At 44.3% G+C, this 23,341-nt stretch overlaps 1 protein-coding gene across 2 annotated transcripts in view; it reads left to right on the top strand.

Annotated features, from left to right (window-relative positions):
• Positions 1 to 23,341, top strand: part of ANO4 (anoctamin 4) — a 416,268-nt gene that overhangs the window by 234,902 nt on the left and 158,025 nt on the right. For both annotated transcript variants that reach the window (XM_063927829.1, XM_063927830.1), the window contains 2 exons: positions 12,717 to 12,851; positions 15,708 to 15,804. In XM_063927829.1, the coding sequence (XP_063783899.1) occupies positions 12,717 to 12,851; positions 15,708 to 15,804 (232 nt within the window). The remainder of the gene's footprint in view (positions 1 to 12,716; positions 12,852 to 15,707; positions 15,805 to 23,341) is intronic.

The following is a 23,341-nucleotide window of genomic DNA, read 5'->3' as shown; positions in this document are numbered from 1 at the left end:
TGAGTATATACAGACTATATTTCTATTTCTAATGCCGGCTTTTCATATACCTATGGATATAGTGGATTTCAATGGAGGTCAATCAATTCACATAATATATCTAGATGCAAAGTGTCCACAATGAACATATAGGACAATCCTTATAATTATAGTGAACGGCAAAAGGTCCTCAAACCATTTACTTAGCAAATGTAGAGAGAACCGGTGTTAATTGATTTCACTTAGCAATAGCTAAAAAGTCTCAACGGACTGATTGTGCAAAATAGCAAGAGAAACTCTGGAAAGCCCTATCAGCATGTGTGAGCGCTCACCCTCCGTCTTAGTTCATATGACGGATCAATTAGACGTACACTGTGTGCCGGTCGGGTGCGGCTAGGAGGCTCCGGACGTCTCCGATCTCCAACATGTAGTTGCCACTGCAGTCCCAGAAAGCCGCTGATGGATTTTGCTGGCGTCCGGCGTTGCACAGGGAAATATACAGGGATATCCTTAGTGAATGGTACTGTGGATGAGTTTATGAACAGAGACGCAGTCCCCAGGACAGCGTCTTGGTCTCCTCCCATTTGTCCGCAAAAGCGATCCCTGGCCCATATCCTGCAGTCTGACTCTGACGCTGACAGAGGAGGGAAAGGGGGACTCAGAGTGTGTGTGGGGGAAGGGGGATGCAGCTCTGTCACAGGGAATAGAGGCTCTTATAGAGGCTATCAGAGATGTTCTGCATATTCCTGATAAGGTGTCAGAGGAGTGTGAGGAATCTTATTTTAATGTAAAAAAGAAGTCCTCAGTCACTTTTCCTGCATCAAAGGAATTGAATACCCTGTTTGAAGAACCATGGGTTAATCCTGATTAGAGATGAGCGGGTTCGGTTCCTCGGGATCCGAACCCACCCGAACTTCACCTAATTTACACGGTTCCGAGGCAGCCTCGGATCTTCCCGCCTTACTCGGTTAACCAGAATGCGCCCGAACGTCATCATCCCGCTGTTGGATTCTCGCGAGATTTGTATTCTATATAAGGAGCCGCGCGTCGCCGCCATTTTCACTCGTGCTTTGGAGATTGAATGGAGAGGACGTGGCTGCGTTCTCTCCCTGAAAAACTCTGTAATCTGTGCTCAGTGTGCTGCAAATAATCTGTGCTCAGTGTGCTGAAAATATCTACGTTCTCTGCCTGAAAACGCTCCATATCTGTGCTCAGTGTGCTGCAAATATCTGATCAGTGTGCTGCATTGTGGGGACTGGGGACCACCAGTATATAATATATACTTTTCTATAGCTTCTATACTGCTTGTCAGGACACATGGGTCACAGTTACACCGCTCTGTACTGATATACAGTAATATTATATATACTTTTCTATAGCTTCTATTCTGCTTGTCAGGACACATGGGTCACAGTTACACCGCTCTGTCTGCACTGATATATACAATAATATATATACTTTTCGTATTTTCTATAGCTTCTTTACTGCTTGTCAGGACACATGGGTCACAGTTACACCGCTCTGTACTGATATACAGTAATATTATATATACTTTTCTATAACTTCTATACTGCTTGTCAGGACACATATGTCACAGTTACACCGCTCTGTACTGATATATACAGTAATATATATACTTTTCTATAGCTTCTATACTGCTTGTCAGGACACATGTGTCACAGTTACACCGCTCTGTACTGATATACAGTAATATTATATATACTTTTCTATAACTTCTATACTGCTTGTCAGGACACATGGTCACAGTTACACTGCTCTGTACTGATATATATACAATAATATATATACTTTTCTATAGCTTCTATACTGCTTGTCAGGACACATGGGTCACAGTTACACCGCTCTGTACTGATATACAGTAATATTATATATACTTTTCTATAACTTCTATACTGCTTGTCAGGACACATATGTCACAGTTACACCGCTCTGTACTGATATATACAATAATATATATACTTTTCTATAGCTTCTATACTGCTTGTCAGGACACGTGTCACAGTTACACTGCTCTGTACTAATATATACAATAATATATATACTTTTCTATAGCTTCTAGTATTACAGTGCAGCATTTTGGTGACTAACAGTATATAGTTGTACAGTAGGCCATTGCTGTATCTTGCAGCTCTGTGTCACTGCAAGTATCCATCCATTCCATTTTCTTCCAGTGATTTGTACCAATAATACCATTGATTAGAACGAATAATTCCAGTGATTTTGTCATTTTCTTCCAGTGATTTGGACCAATAATACCATTGATTAGAATGAATAATTCCAGTGATTTTGTCATTTTCTTCCAGTGATTTGGACCAATAATACCATTGATTAGATCAAATAATTCCTGTGATATTGAGGTTTTTGTGTCGCTTAGCTTAGCCATCCAGCGACCACAGTGCACCTCTTTTTCTCTTTTCTTTGCATCATTTGCTGTTTGGGGCCAATATTTTGAAGTGCCATCCTGTCTGCCACTGCAGTGCCACTCCTAGATGGGCCAGGTATTTGTGCCGCCCTCTTGGGTCGCTTTGCTTAGTCATCCAGCGACCTCGGTGCAAATTTTAGGACTAAAAATAGTATTGTGAGGTGTTCAGAATAGACTGGAAATGAGTGGAAATTGTGGTTATTGAGGTTAATAATACTATTGGATCAAAATTACCCCCAAATTCTATGATTTAAGCTGTTTTTGAGGGTTTTTTGGGAAAAAAAACACCCGAATCCAAAACACACCCGAATCCGACAAAAAATTTTCAGGGAGGTTTTGCCAAAACGCGTCCGAATCCAAAACACGGCCGCGGAACCGAATCCAAAACCAAAACACAAAACCCGAAAAATTTCCGGTGCACATCTCTCCTGATAAGAAGTCTCAGATCCCTAAAAGGTTGCTCTCATCTTTTTCTTTTCCTCTGGAGGATAGGAAAAAATGGGAAAATCCACCGATAGGGAACGCATCAGTCTCTAGGCTGTCACGTAAAATTGTATTGCCTGTTCCTAGTGCAGCCTCCCTGAAAGACACGGCTGATCGTAAAATTGAGACTACACTCAAATCATTGTACACAGTTGCTGGGGTGGCCCAAAGATACACTATTGCATGTGCGTGGATCACTAAAGCCATTGCAAAATGGTCAGGTAAGCTAATTGAGGGGTTAGATTCCTTATCTAGCGGGGATTTTATCTTACTCCTGCAGCATATACAGGTACTCTGCGAACTTTATCGTGAAAGCCATAAGGGAAATAGGCGTGCTTAACGCACGCACTACCGCTATGGCAGTGTTGGCATGCAGAGGCTTGTGGCTGCGCCAGTGGACTGCTGACGCAGATTCCAGGAAAGGCGTGAAAGTCTACCATTCACAGGAGAGGCCTTGTTCGGAGATGAATTGACAAATGGATTTCCACAGCTACTGCAGGAAAGTCTACATATCTTTCTTTTGCAGCCCCTCCAACCAAGAAGGCTTATTCAGCTCCTAAGTTAGTCCTTTTGGACAGCCAAGTTCAAGGGCAAATCCAGAGGTGCTTCTACGTCCTCCAGCAGCGCAAGAGGTAAACCACGCAAACCAGCAGCAGCAGGTGCTCAGGAACAGAGCTCAGGCTCTGCTTCCTCAAAGATTGCAGCATGACGGTGGACCGCATTGCCTGGAAGGCTGTCGGGTGGGAGCTCGTCTACAATTCTTCAGTCAAATCTGGTCAAATTCGTGCTAGGATCCTTGGGTCATAAATCTTATATCCCAGGGCTACAGGCTGGAGTTCCAAAGAGCTTCCACCTCACAGATTCTTCAAATCAGGCTTACCAGTTTCACAATAGGCAAGTATAACTTTACAACATGCCATCCAAAAACTGGTACAGTCTCACGTCATTGTTCCAGTTCCACCTCATCAGCTAAACAAGGGGTACTATTCCAACTTGTTTGTATTACCAAAACCTTACGGTTCGGTAAGACCAATTTTGAACCTCAAGTCGTTGAACCCATACTTACAAGTGGTCAAAATTCAAGATGGAGTCTCTGGGAGCGGTGATCTCAGGTCTGGAGGAGGGGGAATTCCTAGTGTCTTTGGATATCAAGGATGCGTACTTTCACATTCCAATCTGGCCGCCTCATCAGGCTTACCTACGGTTTGCACTGCAGGTCTGTCACTACCAGTTCCAGGCCCTGCCATTTGGTCTCTCCACGACACCGAGGGTATTCATCAAGGTGATGGCAGAGATGATGTTTCTACTCTGCAAACAGGGAGTGAACATAATTCCGTACCTGGACGATCTCCTGATAAAAGCACCGTCCAGGAAAAGGTTGCTGGACAGCATTGCACTCTTAACCAAACTTCTCCAGGATCAGGGGTGGATTCTGAACCTTCCAAAATCTCACCTAGAGCCAAAACGGAGGCTACCATTCCTGGGAATGATACTGGATACGGAGTCGCTGAAGGTGTTCCTTCCGTTGGAAAAGGCGTTAGTGATCCAGTCAATGGTTCGGGATGTCCTGAAGCCAACCTGGATATCGGTGCATCTATGCATTCGCCTTCTGGGGAAAATAGTGGCCTCTTACGAGGCTCTTCAATATGGAAGGTTTCGCGCAAGACCCTTCCAGCTCCATCTGTTGGACAAATGGTCCGGATCGCATTTTCACATGCACCAGGGGATCCGTCTGTCGCCAAAAGCCAGGATCTCCCTTCTGTGGTGGCTACAGACTTCTCATCTCGTCGAGGGTCGGAGGTTCAGAATTGGATTCTGTTAATGACAGACAGCCGCAGAGGTTGGGGAGCAGTCACTCAGGGGGTGCAGTTTCAAGGAAGATGGTCAAGTCAGGAAGTCGTCCTTCCAATCAACATTCTGGAACTCAGGGCCATATACAACGCTCTTCTGCAGGCTTCACATCTTCTTCAAGATCAGGCCATTCAGGTCCAGTCAGACAATGTGACGGCAGTAACGTACATAAACCGACAGGGCGGAACGAAAAGCAGAGCAGCAATGTCAGAGGTGTGGCGTTGTCAGCGGTCTTCATTCCGGGAGTAGACAACTGGGAAGCAGACTTCCTCAGCAGACACGACCTGCACACGGGGGAGTGGGGCCTTCACCCGAAAAAGTTCAGGTGCTTAACGAGTCGATGGGGATATCCACAGATCGGCATGATGGGCTTTTGTCTCAACAAGTAGCTCAAGCGGTATTGTTCCAGGTCGAGAGACCCACAGGCGGTGGAGGTAGACGCCCTGACGACTCCATGTGTCTATCACAGGGTGTACGTGTTTCCTCCACTTCCTTTGATCCCAAGAATTCTAAAGAGAATAAAAAGGGAAAAGGTTCAAGCAATTCTAATTGCTCCGGACTGGCCAAGAAATGCCTGGTACGCGGACCTTCTGGAGATGTTCCTCGAAGATCCGTGGCCTCTCCCTCTTCGCAAGGATCTTCTGCAACAGGGCCTGTTCGTCTATCAGGACTTACCGCGGCTACGTTTGGCAGCATGGAAGTTGAACGGCTGTTTCTACCCAGGAGAGGGATCCCTAACAAGGTTATACCGAATATGATCCAAGCCAGGAAGGGGGTAACGTCTAAGCATTACCATCGTATTTGGAAGAAATATGTCTCTTGGTGTGAGAGCAGAATTTTTTTTGCCTTGGAATTCCATCTAGGATGTTTCCTGCTTTTTCTACAAGCAGGAGTGGATGTGTGCCTACGTCTGGGCTCCATAAAAGTCCAGATTTCGGCCTTGTCCATTTTCCTTCAGAAACAATTGGCTTCTCTCCCTGAGGTCCAGACATTCTAGAAAGGTGTTCTGCACATCCAACCTCCCTTTGTGCCTCCTACGGCACCTTGGGATCTCTATATGGTGCTGCATTTCCTCCAATCGGACTGGTTTGAGCCGTTACAGGAGGTTGACGTAAAATATCTTACGTGGAAGACTGTCACACTATTGGCCTTGGCTTCAGCAAGACGTGTGTCGGAGCTGGGGGCTTTGTCTCACAAAAGTCCCTATTTAATTTTCCATGAGGATAGAGCTGAACTCAGAACTAGTCAGCAATTTCTTTCTTAAGTGGTGTCTGCGTTTCACATCAACCAACCTATTGTGGTTCCGGTTGTCACCGACACCTCTGCTACTTCAAGGTCTTTAGATGTCATGAGGGCTTTGAAGGTGTATGTGAAAAGAACTGCTCGTCACACAAAGACGGACTCGCTGTTTGTTCTTTATGATCCCAATAAGGGGCCAAATGTAATAGAGTGAGAGTTTCAGAAAGTGAGAGATTTGGTAAGGTTGTTCAGTTTTATTTTAAAGTGGCAATCATTTACACTGCAAAACCAGGTTGATCTTGCTGTGTAAATGATTACCACTTTAAAAAAAACTGCAAAACCTTACCAAATCTCTCACTTTTTGAATCTCTCGCTGTATTACATTTGGCCCAAGATTGGGTGTCCTGCTTCAAAGCAGACAATTCCTTGCTGGTTCAGACTTACTATCCATCATATGCAATTGTACTCTAGGTACCAAAGACAGCGCTTAGTGATACATAAGAAAATTATTAAAAATTAAAAGTAAAACAGATGTATGCAGACAGGTGTAAAGGATCAATCAATATTTATTTAATTTCTATTTGGTTGGTTAAAAATGCTTTGTTACACATATAAGGGCATTTATGTGAACAAGTTAAAACATGACTGACTTGAAACAAGCTGGGTGATCGTGTGCAGGGCACTAATAAGTAACCAGTGGTTGGTGGACCTATGTTTCCTGGGTATAAATGGTAAGTCTCTCCATTAATAGTTACCGATCCTGGTGGAACCAAATGTCACATTCCCTGGTGATGTCTCAGCATGAAGAGATTTCAACACACCGGTTGGGGGAAATAGGTCCTCCGTTTAGCAATGGAAAGGTCGTCAGAGAGAGTCCCAGGCTTGTTCTAAAGAAGGTCCACCGTCCAAATGTCCTGGATAGTAGTGCCACACGGTCCACTAGTATGGTCCTTACGCGTTTCGCTGACTTCCAGGGGCAGCTTTATCAAAGGTATATGCTCTCTGAGGCAGTCATCCCTTATATAGGACATAAATTGGTTAATCCACAACACCTGTCTGCATCATCAATTATGTATAAATTACCTTAAAATCAACTTTCAAATATCTTATTTTGATTGAGGAGGCAAACTCATCATAAAGTATGTCTTTAAAACTAAAAGCGAGTACTGGAATTTATATTAATAAAACATGTGATCCATCTGAATAAATAAAATTACTTATTCTAAAAAACTAGAGAAATTACACATATTGGAGACATTGAACTCCGCTGTCTTCACTTCCTGTTATTTCTAATGAACCTCTAGTGGTTGTGGACCCGGCGGTCACGTGGGATAGATGTCATAAGCCACGTGACCCGCACTAACCAACAGCCAACAGTGTGACATCGACCTATTCAGACACTGCTTGTAATCGCGGGTGCCGGATAACCCGCGCCCATGTGATCGAATCGGCGCGTCACCGGACCACGTGACAAGGTCCGCGATCATGTGACGCAGTCATGTGATCCGGGGCCATTCAAACCATTGGTTCCCCGATGGCCGCATTCATTGGACGTGCGGTTTGTAAACAAACCATTCTATTGGATGTAGGATCTTCAATGTACACACTGTGCTTATGGTTGATGCGGTTCTTTACTGCTATTGTAATAGTATCTTAAATTAGACACACATCTGATTCAATACGAACAACATGGGTTGCACTATAATAATCTTCTAATCTGGAAACAGATCTTTATACAAATTAGTTAGCGATTCTGGCATAATTAACACAAGCTTTATTCTAAAGTGCAGAGTTTCTGTTCATTAGCATAAATCGTCTCAGACACAAAGGAAGGCCATCAAAAAGGGAAATGAACACATTTTACATTTCTTATCAGGGCAGAGCCGGCCATAGCTATAGGCAAACTAGGCAATTGCCTAGGGCATTTGATATGCCTAGGGGCATCTGCAGCTTCTGCTGATTAAAATGATATGCGGCATGCCTATATTCTGTATAGCATTTCATATGCAGATACAGCCACAGTCTCACACAGTATATAGGCATGCTGCATATCATTTTAATCAGCAGAATCTGCTTGTGCATCCTAGCCACATAGCAATGCAAATAAGATGCATTTTCATAAAAAAAGGTGCCCGACGTTAGCATTGAGGCAAGATTTATGAGGACACATCTGTATCCAAGCAGAGGCAGAGGTCACAGTGTTAGTGGAAGTGTGAGTGCTGTGTGCATGTGAGTGGGTTGGTTGTGCAGTAGTGTTCAGAATATGTGTAAGGAGCATTATGTGTGTCATGTAAAAATGCATTAATAATGTGCAACACATGTGTAAGGGGCACTATGTGTGTCATTATGTGTATAAGGGCATTAATAATGTGTGGCATATGTGTAACAGGGTACTACTGTATGTGTGTCATTATGTGTATAGGGGCACTAATAATGTGCAGCAAATGTGTAGGGGGCACTATGTGTCATTATGTGTATAAGGGCATTAATAATGTGCGGCATATATGTAAGGGACATTATGTGTAAAAGGGCATTAATAAAGGTTGTCATAATGTGTAAGGTACATTATGTTTATAAGGACATTAATAATGTGTAAGGGGCATTACTGTGTGGAATTATGTGTATAAATGCATTACTAATGTGTGGCATTATGTGTATAGGGTGCTCTACTATGTGGCGTTGCGTATAGAAAGGGCACTACTGTGTCATCTAATATGAATAAAGAGCAATAGGGTGTGGTGTAATGTGAATAAGGAGCAATTCAATGTGATGTTATGTGAATAAGGGGCTCTACTGTGAGGAGTAGTGTTTATAAGGTAAAGTAATACTACTGTGGGATGTAATATGAATTATGGACACTATCGCATGATCAAATGTGAATAAAGTTGCAGTACTGTGTGGCGTAATTGGAATTGGGGTTACTATTGTGTGGCCATGCCCCTTGCCAGCAAAAACACACCCTTTTTGGGCTGTGCGCCAAATGTGCGAACTGTTCCTATTTAAAATATAGGGGGTACAAACACCAAAATAAGGACTGCTATGGGTGAGGGGTGATGGTGCTGGGAAAGAGGTGCAACCAGTGGTGGTGCTAGGAGGCACCAGCCAAAATCTTGCCTAGGGCATCATATTGGTTAGGGCCGGCCCTGTATCAGGGCATTGATTTTTCTTACTAGAATACTAATAAAAGGCCATCATGCTAACTCAATTAGAAGAAATATATCATATAACATATAGAGAAATATATAACCGTTAAAAAGTGTTGAACAGCACAGAAAGAATGCAAAAGTGCATAAAATAACAGGTCCTGGATGTAACATACCCTGATATACATACCACTGTATATCATAGATTATTAAATTACTGCATTTAATTCCATACCCTCATTTAGTCCATAGGGGTGCAGTGTATTCATCTTAAAAATCCAGTGGGTCTCCTGCCTCTGCAACCGGTTAAATCTATCTCCTCCTCTCTGTGTAGCTTTAATGTGTTCTAGACATACTATTTTTAGAGAGTCTGGATTACCCTGGTGACACTCAAGGAAGTGCCTGGAGACACTGTGGTCCATTTTCTTATTGAGAATATTTCTTCTGTGTTCTAAGAATCTTAATTTAACTTTACGGGTGGTTCTTCCTATATAACCGAGCTTACATTGACATTGTAAGAGTAAAGTTTTTTCCGGAAACGGTAGCGTTTTTTCCCACACGCCCATAAAACGGCCTGTTTCCGCCCAGTAACACCCATTTCCTGTCAATCACATTACGATCGCCAGAACGATGAAAAAGCTGTGAGTAAAATTACTAAGTGCATAGCAAATTTACTTGGCGCAGTCGCAGTGCAAACATTGCGCATGCGCATTAAGCGGAAAATCGCTGCGATGCGAAGATTTTTACCGAGCGAACAACTCGGAATGAGGGCCCGAGTTAGCATGATGGCCTTTTATTAGTATTCTAGTAAGAAAAATCAATGCCCTGATAAGAAATGTAAAATGTGTTAATTTCCCTTTTTGATGGCCTTCCTTTGTGTCTGAGACGATTTATGCTAATGAACAGAAACTCTGCACTTTAGAATAAAGCTTGCATTGCTATGTGGCTAGGATGCACAAGCAGATTCTGCTGATTAAAATGATATGCAGCATGCCTATATACTGTGTGAGACTGTGGCTGTATCTGCATATGAAATGCTATACAGAATATAGGCATGCCGCATATCATTTTAATCAGCAGAAGCTGCAGATGCCCCTAGGCATATCAAATGCCCTAGGCAATTGCCTAGTTTGCCTATAGCTATGGCCGGCTCTGCCCTGATAAGAAATGTAAAATGTGTTCATTTCCCTTTTTGATGGCCTTCCTTTGTGTCTGAGACGATTTATGCTAATGAACAGAAACTCTGCACTTTAGAATAAAGCTTGTGTTAATTATGCCAGAATCGCTAACTAAGTTGTATAAAGATCTGTTTCCAGATTAGAAGATTATTATAGTGCAACCCATGTTGTTCGTATTGAATCAGATGTGTGTCTAATTTAAGATACTATTACAATAGCAGTAAAGAACCGCATCAACCATAAGCACAGTGTGTACATTGAAGATCCTACATCCAATAGAATGGTTTGTTTACAAACCGCACGTCCAATGAATGCGGCCATCGGGGAACCAATGGTTTGAATGGCCCCGGATCACATGACTGCGTCACATGATCGCGGACCTTGTCACGTGGTCCGGTGACGCGCCGATTCGATCACGTGGGCGCGGGTTATCCGGCACCCGCGATTACAAGCAGTGTCTGAATAGGTCGATGTCACACTGTTGGCTGTTGGTTAGTGCGGATCACGTGGCTTATGACATCTATCCCACGTGACCGCCGGGTCCACAACCACTAGAGGTTCATTAGAAATAACAGGAAGTGAAGACAGCGGAGTTCAATGTCTCCAATATGTGTAATTTCTCTAGTTTTTTAGAATAAGTAATTTTATTTATTCAGATGGATCACATGTTTTATTAATATAAATTCCAGTACTCGCTTTTAGTTTTAAAGACATACTTTATGATGAGTTTGCCTCCTCAATCAAAATAAGATGTTTGAAAGTTGATTTTAAGGTAATTTATACATAATTGATGATGCAGACAGGTGTTGTGGATTAACCAATTTATGTCCTATATAAGGGATGACTGCCTCAGAGAGCATATACCTTTGATAAAGCTGCCCCTGGAAGTCAGCGAAACGCGTAAGGACCATACTAGTGGACCGTGTGGCACTACTATCCAGGACATTTGGACGGTGGACCTTCTTTAGAACAAGCCTGGGACTCTCTCTGACGACCTTTCCATTGCTAAACGGAGGACCTATTTCCCCCAACCGGTGTGTTGAAATCTCTTCATGCTGAGACATCACCAGGGAATGTGACATTTGGTTCCACCAGGATCGGTAACTATTAATGGAGAGACTTACCATTTATACCCAGGAAACATAGGTCCACCAACCACTGGTTACTTATTAGTGCCCTGCACACGATCACCCAGCTTGTTTCAAGTCAGTCAGGTTTTAACTTGTTCACATAAATGCCCTTATATGTGTAACAAAGCATTTTTAACCGACCAAATAGAAATTAAATAAATATTGATTGATCCTTTACACCTGTCTGCATACATCTGTTTTACTTTTAATTTTACTTTTAATTTTTAATAATTTTCTTATGTATCACTAAGCGCTGTCTTTGGTACCTAGAGTACAATTGCATATTGTGTTCAGTTTGGAGTGACGTTCCAATTTTTTTCAGCTGCTAGAGGAGAATCAACTCTGTCAAGCGCGTGTCCCACCCACTCTTGCGAGTGAGGTTAAGTTTTTACTATCCATCATGCTTATTCCACGGCAAGTTTGCCATGTCCACAATCTGTTACAGGCCCACTCTACTAGGTTGGTGGGTTCTTCCTGGGCGGCTGCCCGGGGTGTCTCGGCTTTACAGCTCTGCCGAGCAGCTACATGGTCAGGTTTGAACATGTTTTCTAAGTTCTACAAGTTCGATACTATGGCCTCTTAGGACCTTCTGTTTGTTCAATCAGTTCTGCAGGAACCTCAGCACTCTCCCACCCGGTTTGGGAGCTTTGGTACATCCCCATGGTACTAAATGGACCCCAGCATATTCTAGGACGCAAGAGAAAATAGGATTTTAATTACCTACTGGTAAATCCTTTTCTTGTAGTCCGTAAAGGATACTGGGCGCCCGTCCAGTGCTTCGTTCTTCCTGCACTGTTACTTGGCTAAGTAATGTTGGTTCAGCCATTGCTGTTTCTGTTTCAAGTTTGGTTAGCTTGGCTTTCCTCTTGTGTGTGCTGGTTCGGAATCTCACCACTATCCTTATCTATCCTTCTCTTGAAGTATGTCCATCTCCTTGGGCACAGTTTCCTAGACTGAGTCTGGTAGGAGGGGCATAGAGGGAGGAGCCAGCCCACACTATCAATTTCTTAAAGTGCCCATGGCTCCTAGTGGACCCATCTATACCCCATGGTACTAAATGGACCCCAGTATCCTCTGCGGACTATGAGAAAAGGATTTACCGGTAGGTAATTAAAATCCTATTTTTAAAAATATAGCTACTTGTCTTTGAGGCCGCTGTGTTTTCTATATAAGAAGGTTTCATACTGTCAGCGCAGAACATATTTGGTGTTATTTCTATTGATTACACTTATGGTAACACATTGCTGTGCTTATATCTCTTCCCTGACAGGAGGTATTTTGGAGAGAAGATTGGCTTATATTTCGCATGGCTGGGTTGGTATACAGGAATGTTATTCCCAGCAGCAATCATTGGGCTATTTGTATTCTTATATGGAATGTTTACATTGGATAACTGCCAAGTCAGGTAAACCGTTACATCTGTATGTCTACAATTTACCACTGCATTTGCAAAATGTAACTTTTTTTTTCTGCCAGTAAAACTACATCTAAAAAGATTTTCCAACAGGGGATGCGGTCAAGATCCCGCCGGACGGGATCCGGGCGGTTTGAATACCGACACCGGGATCCCGACCGGCAAAATCCCAACATACTCTCCCTCTGTGGGTGTCTACAACAACCACAGAGGGAGAATAAATTAGTGTGCCGAGCGTAGCGAGGCACCGAGCCTGCAAGGTGTTGATTTGCGCTCGCCCCCCTGTCGGGATTGTGCCGGTCGGGATCTTGGTATCGGTATTCCGACTGCCGGGATCCCGTCTGGCGGTATCTCGTACTGATCCCTCCAGCAGGATGTCACCAGAATCTAATACATGACTTCCCTCACTCCATTTAATTGTCGGGACATTTCAACAGTTAATACAGCGGGTAAAATAAGTATTCAGTAAATATATATGTAATGGGGCTATTGTAATGACATTTTCACCAAATGTCAGCACCAACCCATGCATTCCACACATGCAAAGAAATCAAACCATAGATGTCCATAAATGAAGTTATGTATGATAATGTGAAATGACACAGGGAAAAAGTATTGAACACGCTTATTGAAATTTATCAAATACTTTGTACAAAAGCCTTTGTTGGTAATGACAGCTTAAAGATTCCTCATGTGTGGAGAAACTAGTCGCATGCATTGCTCAGGTGTGATTTTTGGTGCATTCTTCAAATCTTCACAGGTGAATATCAGGGTGCGGGTTAGTTATAGGGCCCAGGGAAGGTTAGGGTTAGGCACTAGGAGGGTGTAAGGATAGGCACTAGTGAGGTTGGTTAGCCGTAGCCATCACCCCCGAAGGGTTAATTAGTGCCACCACTTCAAGAGGGTTAGGGTAGGGGACGGATAGAATACTTACCCCATACTATGTTGGGATCATCAGTGTCGGTGTGCCGCTGTCGGTTACATGACCACTTCCCAACCCTTTTATACATAGTGGGCTGGAATGATTAATTCATTCTTTGTAAAAAAATAAAAATTATTATTTTAAGATCATAGAAATGAAAAATATACCTATTTCATTTACAGCTCAACAAACACAGACTTTATTATCTGTCTTTCTTAATACAATATTGAACATTACTATATATGAGTCTTGTTTCTAATTGTATTTGTATATTACTGCAAGATATTGTTTCTCATGCCTCCAAAGCCAGGTATTAGTTTCTCCTCATAGGCACTACAGATCTTTTATGACATTTTCTTATTAATCCATTTTCCTGCACCAGTAACTTATTGTCAATGAGTTTAAACACAGAAGTCTTTGTACCCAACATGTCCTATGATTTCACGCAGAACGTAGAGAAAAACAATGACAGTCTACCGTATGTACATCATTTAGCTCATTTCACTTTTTGCTATTGGTAATCACAGCAGCAAGTGTGACCATATGGGGCTGATTCAGTGTTGCATGTAAGTCCACTTTGCAGATATATATCTTTTGAATTTTGCAACTATGCATATCCATAGACAGCACACACACCTACTGGCTTTCTAAATCAATCGTACCTATCTCAGTTGCAACTTCACTTGCGTCTGGTTTGGCATAACTGGCAGTGACGTGACGTGCGGTAAGGTGAGGCAGAGCCTTTCCTGTCATACTAATGTATACACCAGAATTTTGACTATATAAAGTATATGAAAAATACAAATAATATGTTAGAAATATCTTCTTTGTATTATTCTAATAATTTTTGTAGTCATACCTCTGGAGTAAAAAGTCTATGGCAGGTGAGGCAGTGACTCTTTTCTGAACATCTCTGATCAAATCAATTTCCGGCAGTATATGTGTGTAAATCTGGCTCAGGTTCTAGTCAGTGACTCATTTACCTCACTGCACGTCCCTGGTAACTGGGTGGTAATGAAGCAGGCTCACGCTGGCTAAGTTGTGTATGGGCGTGTAGATGCATTAGCCAGTATCACGCTAAGTTGTGTGTGGGCGTTTAAATGCATTAGCTAGTATCACACTCTGGCCCTCATTCCCAGTTGATTGCTCGTTAGCTACTTTTAGCAGCCGTGCAAACGCATAGTCGCCACCCACAGGGGAGTGTATTTTAGCATAGCAGGAGTGCGAACGCCTGTGCAGCAGAGCGGCTGCAAATACAGTTTGTGCAGAACAAGACCAGCCCTGTAGTTACTTATTCTGTGCGATGATTGCTGCGACGAATGACACGGTAATGACGACAGATACCCGCCCAACAAACGCCTGTGCTTTTCCAAACACTCCCAGAAAACTGTCAGTTGACACCCAGAAACTCCCACTTCCTGACAATCTCCCTTCGATCGGCTGTGAAAGTGTAGCTAGAACCTGTGCAAAACCACGATGCTCCTTGTACCCGTACTCCCGCACGTGCGCATTGCGGTGCATACGCATGCGCAGTTTTGCCATTTTTTTTAACTGCGCAGCGAACAACGGCAGCTAGCGATCAACTCAGAATGAGGGCCTAAGTTGTGTGTGGGCGGGTAGACACAAATGTGGGCTTTGCATCTGTAGAGATATGATAGATGTATTGCACTATGGATGGGGCTGGTGTATATACGTTGATAATGTGTATGGCTTTTTGAAGAAACATATAGAGAGGCGGTGGGGGCGCATTGATTTGTATAACTCTGCATACGGTCAAATATCTACCTTTAGTTGTTTGTACCCAGTGCAAGTGCAGTTATGGGCGTTTTGCATGCAACTTTTAATCGGCCTCATAGTGACATACTTGAATTTGTAATGTATACACACGTCTTTCAATAGCTGTGTCTTGTTTTTTTGTTTTACAGCAGAGAAATCTGCCAAGCCACAAATGTTACTATGTGTCCACTGTGTGATAAATATTGCCCCTTTATGAAGTTATCAGACAGCTGCGTCTATGCCAAGGTATTCCATAGAAAGTAGCAATTCCGTGTGCTCGGAATCTAGTCATGAGATGCAAGTAGAGATCTTATAAAAAAAAATTTATTATTTTTTTTTTAATCCCATCACATTTGTGCATTTGAAAGTATTTTTTTTTCCCTATGGTAACTTTATACGTGAGACCTGTCATCTTATCTTCATTGTTATATCCCCTTGACTTTAATGCATGAAAGCTGTCAATGATTTTCTAGAGTTAGCTATTATTATTATTAATAATAATAATAATAATATTATTATTATTATTATTATCGATCCAATCATATTAGATGGCACCTTACCGAGATTATGTAATTATTCAGATCAGTCCCATTAGAGCTTACGTTCTGACTTTATTACCACACTTGGATTCATTTTATCAAAAACCAATGAACCTGCCAATATGTTTTCGGACTGTGTGAGGAGAACACACAAATTCCAAACAGAAAGTGACTTTATCGTCATCAAGCTCAATTGTGTGGCAGTAATACTACTAACCACTGTACCACTGTGCTGTACATTAGTTTGGGGCAAAGCACATAAAACATAACATTACAGAAAAGTACTTTGGCCTATCATTTAGGAAAATAAATATCTACAGTATATATCTTGCCTGGTCACGATTTGACTTAATGTGTGGGTCTAGTTATTAAACTTTCTCTTACGCCCTAGAGGATGCTGGGGTCCCTTAGTACCATGGAGTATAGACGGGTCCACTAGGAGCCATGGACACTTTAAGAGTTTGAGAGTGTGGGCTGGCTCCTCCCTCTATGCCCCTCCTACCAGACCCTTTTTAGAAAATGTGCCTAGAGGAGCCGGTCACAGCTAGGGGAACTCCATAGGAGTTTTTGTTTTGTTTTATTATTTTATTTAGATTTTAGGCACAGGGAGGCTGCTGGCAACAGCCTCCCTGCTTCGAGGGACTAAGGATGGGGGGGGGAGTAGTGTCCGCCCTGCGAGTCTGAGCCACTATCTCTGCTGACAGGACACTGAGCTCCTGAGGGGATCGAACGTTCCCCGCCACAGGGGATTGCACACCCCGGCAGCATGCCGCCACCCCCTTACAGAGCCAGACGATCAGAAGATGGCGAGATACGGTGGCACAAGGGTAGCAGCGCAGCTCTATGTGGCTGCGCTCCGGGAAGGCTCAGCGGCACACAGTGTTGGCGCTTTGAGGGGCATCCTGAGCTAGCGTCTTAATACCCTACACTGGTCACAGACGCTAACCGGAGACTGAATCCCCAGGCTAGCGTCACAATCCTCCATACTCAGACGCTAACAGGGGACGGAATCCCCCGCCTAGCGACGGAATCCTCAGGCCAGTATAAAGAATTTGTGCGGGAAGACGCGCCATCTTCAAGGGGCAGAGCTACTCTTCAGAGCAGACCCAGCAGCGTTCAGCACCATTTTCCTGCCTGCAGTTTCTATACATAGACGCTGACAGTGCTGTCCCTCCAAGGAACTCCAGCTATCCTGTGCGGTACCAGGGGGTTGTAGAAGGGGGGAAGAGGCGGTGAATTAGTTCTGTGTAACCTGTTACAGTACACAGTGGGCACTGGTAAGGGGTGTCCTTTATCTAAACAGCGCTGTGTGTGGGTTGGCTCCAAACTCTGTGTCTCTCTTGCCATTCTCAGGGGGGAAACTCTGTCTAGCCTCCCCTGTGTGTGGAGTGTTTGGGGTCTCCAGTTAGCTATATCTGGGGACTCTGTGTCATATGCGGCTGAGGATATGTCCTCTCAGGATGATCTCATTCCATGTAATCAGGATTGCACTGTTTTAGCGCAGATACCAGCAAGGGAACCTGAATGGTTATCCTCTATCAAATCTATGATTTCTCAGATTTATACTAGGGTTGCACAGAATGAATCTGCAACTCAGGTTTTACAGAATTCTATGGCAGTTTGGTCCGGTTCTGTTACCTCAGGACCCCCCTCTGTAGGTTCCTACAAACGTGCTCTTGCCCAGATTATGCAAGATGACACGGATACCGACTCTGACACAGCAGACGGTGATGGGGATTTGCTCAGGGGGGCCGCATCTCTTGCTAAAGGGGTGCAGTTGATGATAGAGGCTATTGATAGAGGCTATTAGGGATGTGTTTAATTTTGCTGATACAACACCTGAGCAGGTTGAGGAGGCTTACCTCACTGACAATAAGAAAGCCTTGCTAACCTTCCCTGCGTCCAAAGAATTAAATGCTATTTTTGAAAAAGCATGGGAAAACCCGGAGAAAAATTTCAGATCCCTAGGAACGTTCTGGTTGCTTTCCCCTTCCCTGAAGAGGATAGAAAGGAAAGGGAAAACCCACCCATAGTGAATGCGTCTGTATCCAGACTCTCGAAAAAGGTGGTTTTACCGGTTCCAGGCTCTACCGTCTTAAAGGAGCTGGCTGATCGCAAAATTGATACTACGCTCAAATCCATATACACGGCTTCAGGGGCGATACTACGTCCTACTATTGCCTGTGCATGGATTTCCAACGCTATAGTAAAGTGGTCAGGCACATTACTTGAGGACTTGGATACAATGGATAAAAGTGACGTTGAATTGTTTTTATGTAACATTCAGGATTCTGCAGTATTTATGTGGAATCCATGAAAGACCTGGGATCAATGGCTGCAGGAATTTCTTCCATGTCTGTCTCGGCTCGTCGAAGGCTGTGGCTGCGCCAGTGGTCTGCCGAAGCGAAATCCAGGAGAGGTGTGGAGACCCTACCCTACACAGATCAGGCTCTCTTTGGGGAAGCATTGGATGCGTGTATCTCCACGGCTACAGCGGGTAAGTCACCTTTTCTTCCCTCAGCTGCACCTGCTATGAAGAAACCTTTTTCTTCAACTGCATCACAGTCCTTTTGGGTTGCTAAACCAAGAAAGGCCAAACCGTCCAACACCTTCTTTAGAGGATGTCGACCAAAATCCAAGAAACCTGCTGCTGCGGGTTCCCAGGAACAGAAACCTGCTTCAGGTACGCCAAAGTCCTCAGCATGACAGTGGACCATGCGGCCTGGAGGTAGGGCCGGTGGGGGCGAGATTAGGACATTTCAGTCACGTCTGGGTGTCATCCAGCCTGGATTCCTGGGTACAAGATATTGTGTCCCAGGGGTACTGGCTGGAATTTCAAGATATCCCTCCTCACCGGTTCTTCAAGTCAGGCTTGCCAGCTTTGCCGGCAGACAGGTCTATCCTACAGGGAGCCATCCAGAAGTTGGTGGAGTCACAGGTTATTGTACCAGTTCTTCCCCAGATGCAATACAAGGGTTACTATTCAAACCTTTTCGAGGTACCGAAAACAGATGGTTCGGTCAGGCCCATTCTGAACATAAAATCATTAAACCCCTTTCTGAGGGACTTCAAGTTCAAAATGGAGTCTCTAAGGGCAGTGATAACAGGTCTGGAGGAGGGGGAATTCCTGGTATCCCTGGATATCAAGGATGCGTACCTCCACATTCCGATTTGGCTGCCGCATCAAGCTTACCTCCGATTCGCACTGTTGGAATGTCATTTTCAGTACCAGGCCCTGCCATTCAGCCTCTCCACAGCACCGAGGGTATTCACTAAGGTGATGGTGGAAATTATGGTTCTCCTCCGCAAACAGGGGTTAACATAATTCCATATCTGGACGATCTGCTGATAAAGGCATCATCCAAGGAGAAGCTGTTACGGTCTATAGCTCTCACGACCCAGCTTCTTAGCGAACATGGTTGGATCTTGAATCTTCCAAAATCACATTTGGAACCAACCAGGAGGTTGTCCTTTCTGGGAATGATCATCGACACGGAAGTGCAGAGGGTGTTTCTTCCAGAGGAAAAATCGTTGGTGATACAAACAATGGTCCAGGATGTCCTGAAGCCAGCCCGGATGTCTGTTCATCAATGCATTCGCCTTCTGGGGAAGATGGTGGCCTCTTACGAGGCTCTGCAGTACGGGAGGTTTCATGCTCGGTCGTTCCAACTGGATCTCCTGGACAAGTGGTTGGGATCCCATCTACACATGCACCAGAGAATACGTCTGTCGCCAAAGGCCAGGATTTCACTCCTCTGGTGGCTGCAATTACCTCACCTTCTGGAGGGCAGCAGGTTCAAGATTCAGAACTGATCCTTCTAACCATGGTTGCAAGTCTCCGGGGCTGGAGCGCAGTCACTCAAGGGGAAACTTTCCAAGGAAGGTGGTCAAGTCTGGGAGCCGGCCTGCCGATAAACATTCTGGAACTAAGAGTCGTCTACAGCAGTCTTCTACAAGCAGCCCATCTTCTAAGAAATCGGGCCATTCAAGTGCAGTCGGACAATGTAACGACAGTGGCTTACATAAACCGACAGGGCGGAATGAAGAGCAGAGCTGCAATGTCAGAGTTAAGAAGAATAATCCTCTGGGCAGAAAAACACATGTTGGCGCTGTCAGCAATCTTCATTCTGGGAGTAGACAACTGGGAAGCGGACTTCCTCAGCAGACACGATCTCCATCCAGGGGAGTGGGGTCTCCATCTGGAGGTGTTCAAGGAGGTAACAGATCTTTGGGGCATACCCCAGATCGACATGATGGCCTCTCGACTCAACAAGAAGCTTCGGCGGTATTGTTCTAGGTTGAGGGACCCGCAAGCAGTGGCGGTGGACGCCCTAGTGACTTTGTGGGTGTTCCAGTCGGTGTACGTGTTTCCTCAACTTCCACCTATTCCAAGAGTTCTCAAACTCATAAGGAGAACAAGGGTTCAGGCAATCCTCATTGCTCCGGACTGGCCAAGAAGGGCTGGATCTACTGCTCGAAGAGCCGAGGCCTCTTCCTCTTCGGGAGGACCTGCTGCAGCAGGGGCCGTTCGCCTATCAAGACTTACCATGGCTATATTTGACGGCATGGAGGTTGAACGCCAGATACTAGCTCGGAAGGGCATTCCAAACAAGGTTATTCCTACCCTGATACAGGCTAGGAAAGGAATAATGTCAAAACATTACCATCGTATTTTGAAATAATATGTATCTTGGTGCGAGTCCAAGAAGTTTCCTACTGTGGAGTTTCAACTGGGACGGTTTCGCCTCTTCCTGCAAGCAGGTGTGGATATGGGCCTGAGGTTAGGATCCATAAAGGTCCAAATTTCGGCCCTATCCATTTTCTTCCAGAAACAGTTGGCTGCCCTCCCTGAGGTTCAGACTTTTTTGAAGGGAGTTCTGCACATCCAACCTCCCTTTGTACTGCCTACGGCGCCCTGGGATCTTAACGTGGTGTTCCAGTTCCTCCAATTGGGTTGGTTTGAACCTCTACAGGAGGTTGAGGTCAAATTTCTCACGTGGTAGGCTGTCACTTTTTTAGCCTTAGCTTCTGCTAGACGTGTGTCAGAGTTGGGGGCTTTGTTATGTAAAAGCCCATACTTGATCTTCCATGAAGATAGAGCTGAGCTTCAGACACGTCAGCAGTTTCTTCCGAAGGTTGTGTCAGCATTTCATATCAACCAACCTATTGTGGTATCCATCAAAGTCCTTAGATGTTGTAAGGGCTCTAAAGATCTATGTGAGGAGGACTGCTCGTCACAGAAAATCGGACTCTGTTTATCCTGTATGAAAATTGGGTGTCCTGCTTCTAAGCAGTTGATCTCTCGCTGGATCAGGTTCACTATTCAGCATGCGTATTCTACGGCAGGCTTGCCGTGTCCTACGTCTGTTGGGGCCCACTCTACTCGTAAGGTGGGTTCTTCCTGGGCAGCTGCCCGGGGTGTCTCGGCATTACAACTCTGCCGAGCAGCTACTTGGTCGGGGTCGAACACGTTTGCAAAGTTCTTCAAGTTCGATACTTTGGCCAATAAAGACCTTAAGTTTGGTCAATTGATTCTGCAGGAGCCTCCACGCTCTCCCTTCTGTTCTGGGAGCTTTGGTACATCCCCATGGTACTAATGTGGACCCAGCATCCTCTAGGACGTAAGAGAAAATAGGATTTGAATTACCTACCAGTAAATCCTTTTCTCGTAGTCCGTAGAGGATGCTGGTATCCTGCAGTGGTTATTTCCTTAAGTACTGCTTAGTTCTTGGTTAAGTACTGTTTGGTTAATCGGTAAGAAATATTGCTCAGCCGTTGCTGATTTTTCAAGCTAGTTAGCTTGGTTTGCCTTGTGTGTGAGCTGGTGTAAATCTCACCACTATCTGTGTAAAATCCTTCTCTCGAAGATGTCCGTCTCCTCGGGCACAGTTTCTAGACTGGCTCTGGTAGGAGGGGCATAGAGGGAGGAGCTAGCCCACACTCTCAAACTCTTAAAGTGCCAATGGCTCCTAGTGGACCTGTCTATACCCCATGGTACTAATGTGGACCCCAGCATCCTCTACGGAATACGAGAAAAGGATTTACCGGTATTTAATTAAAATCCTATTTTTCCACTATCAGCGATACCTTCTATGTTCAGTTACAGTAAATAACACAGGTTACTGTAGCCCCCATTTTTTTCTCCTCCAATTTATGAAGCTGGGGCGTTGGACGTACATGCACACTATACAAGCTGGGTCTGTACCAGGGCAGTAAAGTGACAGCTTGTTTCCTGTCCACTAGGATGAGCTCTTAATCGGAGCACTACCCATGTGTGAGTCCCTTAATAAATAGCCCCAAAACGTATTACAAATTACTATGATATAGATTTTTCTCCCAAACATCGGTGACCAATATATCAGATTATCAGAACATTGCAACATCGCGGCTTTGTTTTTCCCTGGCAGCTGTTCCTATCTCCAGCTGCCAGGTGTACACAGGGAAGGTGAGAGCTGTTTCCTTTACATTTCCTTGTTGGCTGCTAATCTCTGCAGTCACGAGGTGGGAGGTTTCACCGGGCTGCCCTATCAGCAGTGATCAGCTGCAAAGCATGTACTGGGCGAGGGAACCAGGGAGGTCCCTCTGACAGTGGCATCTGCTGGAAGATTATCTTCCAGCAGCCGCACAGTTGGCGCTACCGACTGCTCGCATCAGATGTGACTATGTCAAGGGAAACACAGCCTAGCTTAGTTGCTTCTGATGCAGCCACACCAGGCAAGTGGCTAAATACCAGAAAGGCACATTCACAATATTACTTTGATTTGCACCCAGTGCAAGTCATGCTCTGCTGATTATACTGCTGTGTCCTCATACACCTATCCCTTTTGCACCATAAAGCGTGAGATACCAGGGGTTATTCCCACGATGTGTACTTTTTCCTCAGTTTTGAGTCTTGCGGTCTTATTCAGGTATGTTAGCAAACCAAAAAAGTTAGAATTCAGGCAAAACCATGTTGCAATGCAGGTGGGGCAGATGTAACATTTGCAGAGCGTTAGATTTGGGTGGGGTGTATTCAAACTGAAATCTAAATTCCACTGTAAAAATCTTTGGATGCAGCATTGGGATCTGAGTTGCTGGCAGTGGGAGTTTTGCTTTCAGACACCTTCTGCGGCATTAGCATTTTCTGAGCCAGAAAAAGTGTACTACTTATTTAGGATTATTTTTTGTGTTGAAAAGCAAATTGTATACAGTTGAAGATTAAGCATAATGATGCATGGCAAGGGTCACTAGTATTAGACCTGTCT

This window comes from Pseudophryne corroboree, chromosome 6, assembly GCF_028390025.1.
Source record: "Pseudophryne corroboree isolate aPseCor3 chromosome 6, aPseCor3.hap2, whole genome shotgun sequence".
NCBI classification, from domain to species: Eukaryota; Metazoa; Chordata; class Amphibia; order Anura; family Myobatrachidae; genus Pseudophryne; species Pseudophryne corroboree.
Note: the sequence above shows the minus strand (reverse complement) of the source record. Positions and strands in the feature narration are given on the sequence as shown.